This window comes from Trichomycterus rosablanca, chromosome 2 (assembly GCF_030014385.1).
Source record: "Trichomycterus rosablanca isolate fTriRos1 chromosome 2, fTriRos1.hap1, whole genome shotgun sequence".
Taxonomy (NCBI): Eukaryota; Metazoa; Chordata; class Actinopteri; order Siluriformes; family Trichomycteridae; genus Trichomycterus; species Trichomycterus rosablanca.
The window spans coordinates 6,125,889-6,137,458 of NC_085989.1; the positions used below are offsets into that span (position 1 = coordinate 6,125,889).

Here is an 11,570-nt window from a genome sequence, read left to right on the forward strand (position 1 = left end):
TAGTATAATAACCTAGTTGTTTGTTTGTATGGACATAGTTGCTTTTAAATCATTAGTAAAAAAGATGTAGGTGTTTGCTGTTATTTTCATGAATGGTAATACATTAATAGTACAATAATGTAGGTGTGTGTTGGTATGGATATAGATGCTTTTAAATCAGTAGTGTTTGCTGTTATTGACATGGATGACAATATATTAATGATACCATATTGTAGGTGTTTGTTATACAGTAATCCCTCCTCGATCGCGGGGGTTGCGTTCCAGAACCCTCTGGAAAGGTGAAAATCCGCGAAGTAAAAACCATGTGTTTATAGGGTTATTTTTATAACCCGATTCCATCGGCTTTAGCATCTTGTCATTAAAACCAATGGATTGAGGTAGCACAGCATGCTAACGTCAATATAACATTTCCCTTCATGTAACGATAAAGGTTACATTTCCTGACAAGCCCGAACTTGCAAATAAAAACACTCGGTACAAGTTTATACAAGTTAAAAATCAGTAATATTTTATTTACGTTTGAAAAGAACTCCATTCGTTTGTCCGCACCGTCTGCCATGTTTGAACAGCCTCCTTATCGGGAGCGTGCACAGGATGACGTAAAATGCGTCTATGTAGAGAGAGAGCTAGCTTTTCGAACACCCCCCCCCCCTTGTCTGCAGAACTTTATCGAGTTCTCTCTCCTGTTCGTGTGCACGCTGTCTGTGCACGCCACTACGCATCTTGACCAATCACGTGCGGCTTTAACAGAAAAAAAATGCTTGCAAATAAAATCCGCGATAGAGTGAAGCCGCAAAAGTCGAAGCACGATATAGCGAGGGATTACTGTATACATTTATGCTAATAAATGAATAACAAAATAGTTCAGGTGTTTGCTGTTATTGACATGAGTGGTATTATATTAATAATACTATAATGTAGGTGTTTCTATAGACATATATGCTAATAAATCATTAGTTAAAAATTGAATTGTAATACAGGGTGGGCCATTTATATGGATACACCTAAATAAAATGGGAATGGTTGGTGATATTAACTTCCTGTTTGTGGCACATTAGTATATGGGAGGGGGAAAACTTTTCAAGATGGGTGGTGACCATGGCGGCCATTTTGAAGTCGGCCATTTTTGATCCAACTTTAGTTTTTTCAATGGGAAGAGGGTCATGTGACACATCAAACTTATTGAGAATTTCACAAGAAAAACAATGGTGTACTTGGTTTTAACGTAACTTTATTCTTTCATGAGTTATTTACAAGCTTCTCTTTGTTTACAGCCATTGACATGTCGCAGAGGTTAACACGTGAGGAGCGGATAGAAATTGTGTTGATGTCTGGTGAACGCAGTACCCGGGTCATTGCAGCAGATTTCAATGCAAGACACCCTACGAGACCACCCATCTCCCATGCTACAGTTAGCAAACTGCTTGCCAAGTTTCGTGAAACTGGTTCAGTGTTGGATTTGCCAAAATGTGGACGCATGAAAACTGTCACTAATGAAGAAACATCAGTGGCTGTCCTAGCTTCATTCAGCAAGAGCCCACAGCGTAGCACTCGCCGCATGTCACTGGAGAGTGGCATCAGTCGAACATGGTGCACCACCACATTATGGGTGTCAGGTCCGAGCATTCCTAGATGAACAGTTTCCTGGAAAGTGGATTGGTCGTCGTGGGCCAGTTGAATGGCCCCCAAGGTCTCCCGATCTGACCCCCTTAGACTTTTATCTTTGGGGTCATCTGAAGGCAATTGTCTATCCTGTGAAGATACGAGATGTGCAGCACCTGAAACTACGGATACTGGAAGCCTGTGCTAGCATTTCTTCTGCGGTGTTGCTATCAGTGTGTGAAGAGTGGGAGAAGAGGGTTGCATTGACAATCCAACACAATGGGCAGCACTTTGAACACATTTTATAAGTGGTCAGAAACTTTTAAAAAACTCATGAAAGAATAAAGTTACGTTAAAACCAAGCACACCATTGTTTTTCTTGTGAAATTCTCGATAAGTTTGATGTGCCACATGACCCTCTTCCCATTGAAAAAACTAAAGTTGGATCCAAAATGGCCGACTTCAAAATGGCCGCCATGGTCACCACCCATCTTGAAAAGTTTTCCCCCTCCCATATACTAATGTGCCACAAACAGGAAGTTAATATCACCAACCATTCCCATTTTATTTAGGTGTATCCATATAAATGGCCCACCCTGTATATTAATAGTACAATAATGTAGGTGTTTGTTGGTATGTACATAGTTGCTAATCTATCAATAGTAAAATAATGCTGGTGTTTGCTGGTCTGTTTTACTATGATGACATACATAATGCTTTTAAACTGGCTGGTGGTTGGAAACCTTTCTCTGATCACACTGTTAATCCTGACACTTAATTATCAGAGATCAGTATGCAGAAGAATAGGTCAGATATTTTCCCTGTTCACTTTTTTACCAGGGCTTTTTCAGACGCACAATCCAGAAGAACCTGAACCCAACGTATGCATGTAAATACGAGGGGAAATGTGTCATCGACAAAGTCACGCGGAACCAGTGCCAGGAATGTCGCTTCAAGAAATGCATTGCAGTCGGAATGGCGACCGACTGTGAGTAATTGAGGGTGTTTGATATTACATTATGGTTTCTTTCAACACAGAAGTGATCATTTGAGTTTTTGTTTTTGTTCACCTTTGTCCTGCTTAGCTATTAACAATTTTTCGTTGTCTCATTTGTCAATGGACTCACCTTTCTTTTCTTGCAGTGGTGCTGGACGACAGCAAGCGTATGGCCAAACGAAAGCTGATAGAGGATAACCGCGAGCGGCGGAAACGTGGAGATCTGCAGAAGATGGTGTGGGAACGACCCGAGCCCTCGCAGGAGGAATGGGAGCTGATCCGCATCGTCACTGAGGCCCACATGGCCACCAATGCCCAGGGCAACCACTGGAAACAGAAACGCAAATTCCTGGTGAGATTGTCACCTCTTCCCAAAAGCAGAAACATAGTCACAGAAACAAGTGGTTGTTGTTGTATCACATTTGTATATTCCCAATCTCTCAGCTCCAGTTCAAGGTTAGGAAAATGAAAAAAGTTGGGGAAAGTTTTCCCTTCTCAGTCATTACTGTCCAGTTATCCAGTTCCCATTTTCTACCGTTTACCACTTTACCCACCATTTCTTTACTTATATTTCCCTTTTATAATTCCTTCCCATTTATTACTTGCTAATCACATATTTATAGTCCCCCTAGCCAGTTCCACTTTTTCTCATTCAGAAATCCTAAAGTTCAGTCTCCAGTTACCCTCCTTATTTTACTTTCAAGTTCCTCAGTTCCCAAATCCTACTTCACATTGTGAAGTACTTCCATTTGTGAGTCCTCACCTAAAACTTTCTTCCCACATGTCAGTTCCCAATTCTCAAGTCCATAATTTCAAGTTTCATTTTGCCTAACCCTAACCCATACCTCTCTCATTCCCAGGCCCTACTTGCGAGGTCCCCACTTACCCTGCTTTACAGATCTTATTAACTACTTAGAACGTTCCCAGTTTTTATTTCTATATTTCTATACAATTCCCACCTGTTTTCCTCATGCCAACTTAGTGAAGTACCGTGTTAACATGTTCATGTGTTTTGTATCATGTGAAAAAGGGGAAGTGTTAGCTGGAGATTGAGACCCAGCGTTTCTTAAAGGCTGCAGCACTAACTTTAAAAAAGCATCTTTATCTTCTTTCATTCCTTTTATTCAGTCTGTTCCTTAATGCCTCCTCTCAAATCAGTCTACTAAAGTGCTCTTTTCTTTTTGTCTTAAATTGTGTCTGTGCTTTTGTCCTCATGTTTTCCGTCTGCAAAACCAACCGCTTTTGCTGTTTCTTTAAAAATCTAACAACAAACTGGTGTCTGTCTCAGGACTTGCTGTGGGTTTCCATGCCAGGTTTACTCATGAATACCATGGCCATTAAAATTACATAAAATACCCTGAAAACGTATTCATCCAAACTTTTTGGTCAGACACTTATTCTCTCAGTAATTCATATAGTATGTATTGTTTTTTTCAGTACTCGATTAATACTAAGCTTCTTTTTGGTCATTTAAAAATTTACCGGAACCATGCTGATCTATTTCCGGATACAAAATTTAAGTTCTGCGATCTCAGTTAAAAAGCTGGTGTACAGCAATGTTTTGGTCTCACCACAGATGTTCAATAGAACAAAGATCTAGGAATGCCATTAAAGAAAATCAATTTTCCATCTTCTCCTTCTATTGTTGCTTTGGCCAAGTGCTTTGAGTCACTGTCAGGCTGAAAAATGACATTTGGCAGAAGATGTACAGGATTTTTTAAAGAATCTTCCTGTAGTGCTTAAGATAATGATGCTACCACGAAACATGAAAATGGAAATGATGTCACCTGGCATTTATTTCAGCATTATTAGATCAACTAAAAAGTAGTATTTTTTTTGCGAAAACTAGTGTCTAAGTAGTAAAGGCATCATTCAGTTAGGTCAGGTCAGCCGGGTTTGGCCTGAGGTTTTACCCATCACTACTTCTTTTTGATGGAAATTAACTGAGCTCCAAGATGTGTTCTGTTCCCTTAAGATGGTATCAATCTTGAGATCTGTCTTGCTCAATTTGATTGGTTGCCTTATTTTGTTTTGTCTACATAATACTGGTAGAACCAGTTATTCTCTTTGTATTTCTGCACCACTTGTACTGGAACCTTAACCAGAAAGCAGCAGCCATTGTGGCAGCAGCAGGGTGGTGATTTCCTTTCCAAGACATGGACATTTGTCAGGCTGGTGGCACCACAGAGACCCACAAAGCCTGTGGTGGTGCACTATATTGCACCTTTTGAACAAATTAGGCTAAAATAAATAGCAAATGTATGAAACATGTATGTCATTATCATCCGGCCATAATAAATTTGATTTTGCTGCCCAGACTGCATGGAAACACCACACAGTCTCTTGATGTCACTCTGTTTCTGTCTGCACTCTCATCTGTCTTCAGTTTCAACTTGTTTTTCTTTTAGTTGGCTTGACTCGGGTTCTTCATTGAAACTTCACGATCCCTGTTGATTGCCCAACAGGTCGAGGAAGCAATGCTCCTTAATGAAATAACTTGTAATTTATTCTATACCTCTGACCAGAGTGCAGTGGGGGTAAAGAAAACCAAGGTAAGAACCAGCAGACCAAATTCATTCGAGTTGTTTTATTTTTATTTTTCTACCCCAAAACTAGGCTATGAAATGTCAGCTACTTTTTGTGGATGGATTGACATGTTTGTTTAGTGCTGCACGCTGTATTAAGGCCCTGGTCACACCAGGTTTAGACTTTGCAACTAAAACTTCCGGTGCAAAGAAAATTGGAGAAATTTGTCAAATGTGGTTACATTTGATCCAGAAATGTGTTTAAATGAATACTTAGACAACTGAATAGAACAATGCTTTACACAACTGATGCAAAATGCTGGGTGCACTTACTATTGCATTGTGTTGTTTGAGATAAAATGCAATTATCCAACCTGACAACGGTTTATTTAATAAAAAAGTAACAACAAGGTTTGCAATTATTCATGAGTCTGAATTAGATAAGATAAAATGTGTAAATGTATTTTAAGGTTGTTTTTATTATTGCCATTAGTCTAGCTAGCTAACTGTAAGTTGGACAAACTTTACTGTTTTACGAAACACATTGGTGGACCATTTCCAGCTAAAATATCCCAATTTAAGGCTGACCACGCCACCTAACAAAGCAACACAGCAAGTTTCTGGTGTGACCTGGTCTTTAGACGTACGTTGTGTACAATAAAAATAGCTATATAGAGCAATTAAACCTGAAAAAGAGGGCGAAGCCTGCGTGTTTGCACTGTACTCAGCACTCCAGTCTGCTCTTTATTGAAACCGGCCCCTTTCATTCTTCATCTTTCACATCACATTATTTCTGGTCAGAAGAAAAAAAGTCACTATTTCAGTGAATAACCCTAGTCAAAGACATTGCTTGCAGAAAAAATATCTAAAGGAAACGGCTCTTCTCCTGCTTCCTCAGTCGTTCTGTCATTTCACACTTCTACTCACTCTTTTCCTCTGAATAACAACAGCACCTTAAACGTCTGCACTCTTAATTATTTGTAAATATTTTTGCACCTTTTTTGCCGTGATTCCTTGTCCTTTTTCTACATTATTTAAAAGGGAGTGAGGATTGGATGTGTCGTAGCTTCCGTTTGATAAATGTTTAAAGGGAAAGGAGCGTTAGGTGCCAATCATGCCACTGCTAAGCACCGCGCTCCTCCCATTTACTGTCATTTTTAGGCTGAAGACATTGGTCAAGGCACGATCGTCAACACGCCAGAGGGGAGCAAAGTGGACATTGAAGCCTTCAGTCAGTTTACAAAAATCATCACCCCCGCCATTACAAGAGTGGTGGACTTTGCCAAAAAACTGCCTATGTTCTGTGAGGTAAGTCAGCTACAGCATTTGGTTTTTCTGAACTCAACCTCATTAAACATATGTGGGATGAAATGAAATGTTGTCTGCAAATTAGTCCTTCTTCAATACTAGTGTCAGACCTTACAAACCACTGTGGGTGGTACGACTGGCAGAATAACTGTACAAGGGGACTGGAAATAACTACAATAAAAGAAAAGAGGATAGATGCCCAAACAAATGACAACATTTAGCAGTTACTTTTTTACAAAGTGACTTAGAATTGCGACCTTATACAACTCAAGCAATGGGGGGTAAAAGGTCCAACAGTGGCAAATTGGCAGATGTGAGACTTGAACCAGCAACCTTCTGATTACTAGTTTAGTACCTTAACAACTGAGCTACCGCTGCCCATTGACACAGATCCCGTTTGAATCCATATACTTCAAAAGTCATCCTGTTTTATCAAACATCATCTATCATTATTTGTGTTAGATGTCCATTCACTCCATCCATCATCTATCTGTCCACTGATCGCAGCTTCTTCATCCCCGCCAGTGTAAGACTTAATATAGCAAGTCACATCAAACTCTGGACCAATTATGTTACTCTTTTGAAGACTGCTTTCGTAGTGTTCTGCAGCTAAGCCCACTTAAAGCAAATTCTAAACAGTAGTAAATGGTGAAAAAGCTTCACAAACTGAGCTCTCACATGCCCAGACGTAACAAGCTGGGTTCTGTTCTGCCCTGTCCGAGATGTTTGCAAGGGAAAGTTAAGACATACTATGACCCTAATTAAGACAAAGCAAGCACAAAATAAAGAAGCGGTTAACTTGTTAAATTAGTTCTTTGATTGTTGGAGAAAAAAAATTTAGCTGCTAAATTGTAGCTGCTTTTGTAGACAAACAAACCCTTACAAAGTATTTGGAATTACAATGTGCTGATCTTGTGTTTCAGCTGCCATGTGAGGATCAGATCATCCTGCTCAAGGGCTGCTGTATGGAGATCATGTCTTTACGTGCCGCCGTGCGCTACGATGCTGAGAGTGAGACGCTAACACTGAACGGAGAAATGGCAGTGACGCGTGGCCAGCTAAAAAACGGTGGTTTAGGTGTGGTTTCGGATGCCATCTTCGACCTTGGTGTCTCACTGTCCTCTTTTAACTTGGACGACTCGGAAGTGGCACTTCTACAAGCGGTCATTCTGCTCTCTTCAGGTAAAGACCAATTTAAGCACAGTAACACTGAAACACTGAGTTCCTACTGGAGTTAAAACATGTAGCTAGCTAGTCTAACAGCTGAGAGACATCTAATCATGTGCTTCAATGGAAATTATTACACTCAATTACCTATTATCAACTGAGAAAGCTCATTTTAAAGTGCTTTAACCCTTTGATTCACAAGCTAAGCAAACCCCTTCTAATGCACAACATGGGTCAAAAATGACCCATATTCATCCATTCAAGAATATTTTCATATGCACATTTGTCAGTTATTCATGTATTTGCTGTCTTAGCTAATAAAAGCTATCTATACTAGAATATGTAAACAGCTAGCCAACAAATAGTATTGGACATATTCAAGATTCAAGAGCCTAATCTTTGGTTGTCTTTCAAAAGATCAGTAAATATGTTTTTGACTACAAACACTTACAAATGTCAGTAGTTTCTGTCAAATTCCGTAGTAAATACATAAGGGTCATTTTTGACCCATGTTGTGCATTAGAAGGGTAGTGATACAAAAATGATTTTTATTAAAAAAGCAAAAAATATAAAACTGAAATAAGGATTTGTGATGATCAAAAACAAGTTAATTGAAAAATTCATGGAAGCTTGAATGACGAAAGATATAGAAAATAAAAACTCAGTTGGGTCACTTTTGACCCAGGTTGTGCATCAAAGGGTTAAGGTACAGAATCAACTTTTAATACTCAATAAACGATCAGATAAGCACTTTAAAGTCATGAATCAGGTTTTATCAGATTTAAAAGTAGAAGTAAATATATTTGCATCCATTTATTGACCCCTTGTGCCCAATACATAGTAGTTTAATACATCGTACATCCAAAAGTATGTGGAAATGGAAATGTTAAATGTGAGTCAAATCTTCTCACGGTCTCATCTCATTTGACTAAATAGGCACAAATTCACACAGACACACTCTAAATCTGAGAAAAGGGGTGGCAACATTGTTCAACTGCCCACAAAAATGGATGTCCAACAAGCTTATGGTTAGGTGTCCACATACTTTTGATCATATAGTGTATGAATAACCATGCTTTAGAGCAAAACGGTAAAACGAACATGCAAGTGCATTAATCTGAGGCCATGTTAGCTTGCTTGGTAAATGTATAAATGTATATTTTCCTTATATGTTTTACAGACAGACCAGGTTTATCAAGCATAGACAGAATCGAACGCTATCAGGAGGAGTTCCTGCTGGCCTTTGAGCACTACATCAACTACCGCAAGCACAAATTGGCTCACTTCTGGCCCAAGCTTCTAATGAAGGTGACGGACCTGCGCATGATCGGCGCGTGCCACGCTAGTCGGTTTCTGCACATGAAAGTGGAATGTCCCAACGAGCTGTTTCCCCCTCTCTTCCTCGAGGTGTTTGAGGACTGACAAAGACCCACACATCACCACCTGACCCCGTTTCCTCTTGGCATTGTCGTTTCTCCACACCTCTTTGGACATGAATTTCATTGTTGCTCACTACTGAGTGCTGTTGCATTCCATGGATTTAGAAGTAGCTCTCGTTTCTAGACAGACCATTCCTCTTACGATGCGGGTACATGTGAATAGTAATTTTTACTTCTTTCCACCGCTTCGCTTTCTCGTCCTGTACTCTTTCTCAGTTAGATGTGTTTGTTGTACAGTTTTCTGCTGATTATATCTAGTTGCTTGGCGCTAGCCCATCACTCGTCCAGTTGTGAGATCAATGCATTTAAATCATGCAACATTCGATTTAAAGCAGAACAGTCCTGCACCACACTGACGGGAACTTTAAAAAACATACAGTCTTTAACATGGTTACAAGAACTCACAAGAAAGGTCAACACCGTTAAGCTTATCGTACAATGAAACTAAAAATCGTTCTAAATTTATTAGCATTTTAAACATCGTCTCAGGTTTATTTTTTTAGTCATGTGCCACAATGTGACAGTAAATCAGTTTCATGCCTAAAAACACTGGCTTCATCCCTAACCGCATATTTTTGTTTTTATGTTGGTTACTTCCACTGGCGTGTACAAATTTTGCAAGCTGTATATTAAGCTTGCATTTACTTTGGGATGCAGCATGTGTTCTTCTTTCAAATGCACCTACATGTGCAGTGCTTAATGTTCCAAGGATCTGGCCTAGTTCATCTGCCAATTTTTATTTGTGGCTTATGAGTTCCTAAACACTGTGGCACATAAAACAAAGTCTGTAATATTATAATAAATAATATATTTGATTAAATATGTATGTATTCTCTCCCACATTGCAGAACTTCAAATGGTCAAAGCAGGCAGGAGCTTCCTTTCAGCTTTTCCTGAACGTTGCCGCTTATAGGTGCCAAATCCGATGTTGTCTCTTTCTATCCATCTGTCCTCGTATCATTTAGTCTGCTGAACCATCTGTGACTATTCCTCGTACCTCATAGGAACTCTGTCATGTTCCGTGTCATGTTTATCATTTAGTCTGCTGGACCGTCTGTGACTATCCCCCTTACCTCATAGGAACTCTTGTCATGTAACGTGTAATGTTTTGCAAGTTAGACAAAGGTGACGCCTCCGCTTGGGCTTGATGGTGCTATGAGTTTGCCTGTTTTACCTCTGTCGGTTGACCTCAGAATTCCGGTGATCAATTCACACTTACAAACACACACACACACACACACACACACACACACCAGGAGTAGTGAGTGATCTCTGAAATGCAGGATATGTCAACGAGAGACTTTCAATTTTTTTGTTTGTGTTTTTTTCCCCTCCGACTTCATCCTCAGTCATCATGTTTTATGAATGCAAAGTTTTTTGTTTTTTTTACATCACATACCTCTACTGTTCATTAAGAAATAATGATAGCTAGTCATTTTGTATAGAAACCCACAACTGCAACACTTTGCCTCAATCTCAATTTTCTCTGTACATTGTCATGCCTTTCATGAGCAATAGGGTTTGTCTCAGTGATCTGGCTTATTTATGACAACATACACACACAGTACATAAAGCACAGACTCAGAGTTAATGCACAGACAATCAGGGTGTAAAAAGAAAGTAAAAACGGTGTGCATTCAGGGAATAGTTTCGTCAGAAAATGCTAATGTTTCTAACATTACAAGTGTGCTCGTTAGCACATGATATTGAGTTATTTACATTACCATGTCTGATCAAGCTGTTCCTTTCAGGTCAGGTATTAAACTCTCAGGTTGCGTCCATCCCTAGTTCTAAATAGTATGTCAAAACTGCATGACACCACAGGTAGTGACCATTTTGACATACTAATTAGCATGGTCGTATGCAGAATGTGACAGCCTTTCAGTCTGAATGCAGAGCCCAAAAGACGTCCGCGGTTGAATGTGCAGAAGGAGGTGATCCATTTACTGAGTTACAGTGAGAAGCTTTAAAAGAAACACTACAGAAAGAGAACGTTTATTTTACAGTATAAAAGTTGTATATTTTCAGACTGCAGGTGTTTTTACAGATGTTTGTTTGCTGATAATGAACATTTGCCATTTTTACAAACAGTGAAATAAAGGTCTTTACTCAAACTGACAAAATCATGTACTGTCAATACGTAATTTCTGTTACAACATATAAATACCTCAAAGAGTCACACATGTATTTTTCTCACTGTTACTTTTTGCCATTCCAAAAAAGTGAAATTTCTTCTATTCTGGCATATACAGTATATATACTGTATATATATATATATATATATATATATACAGTCCCTGACAGAAGTTCTGTCGCTTATTCATGTTGTGGAAACAAAAGCTTATAACCTGACTTTAAATTCATCCATTGGTTTTAGAAATGACTCATATGAAAGCTGAAACCCTCCCAAATGAGGTTTAATTTACGAAAATAAATTTGCTTCACTGCAGAAATATTGATCATTTAATGAACACAGAAAGGTCAGATTTTGGCAAGACAAAAGTTTTGTCGCCCACAGAAAGTAATGTGAAA

The 11,570-nt window shown here is 39.1% G+C and overlaps 1 protein-coding gene across 1 annotated transcript in view; it reads left to right on the plus strand.

Annotated features, from left to right (window-relative positions):
• Positions 1–11,155, plus strand: part of thrb (thyroid hormone receptor beta) — a 101,374-nt gene extending 90,219 nt beyond the window's left edge. Inside the window, exons 5-9 of the mRNA XM_063010388.1 lie at positions 2,443–2,590; positions 2,746–2,951; positions 6,286–6,432; positions 7,356–7,614; positions 8,780–11,155. Of these exons, the coding sequence (XP_062866458.1) occupies positions 2,443–2,590; positions 2,746–2,951; positions 6,286–6,432; positions 7,356–7,614; positions 8,780–9,021 (1,002 nt within the window). The 3' untranslated portion in view covers positions 9,022–11,155. The remainder of the gene's footprint in view (positions 1–2,442; positions 2,591–2,745; positions 2,952–6,285; positions 6,433–7,355; positions 7,615–8,779) is intronic.
• The last annotated feature ends 415 nt before the right edge of the window (positions 11,156–11,570 follow it).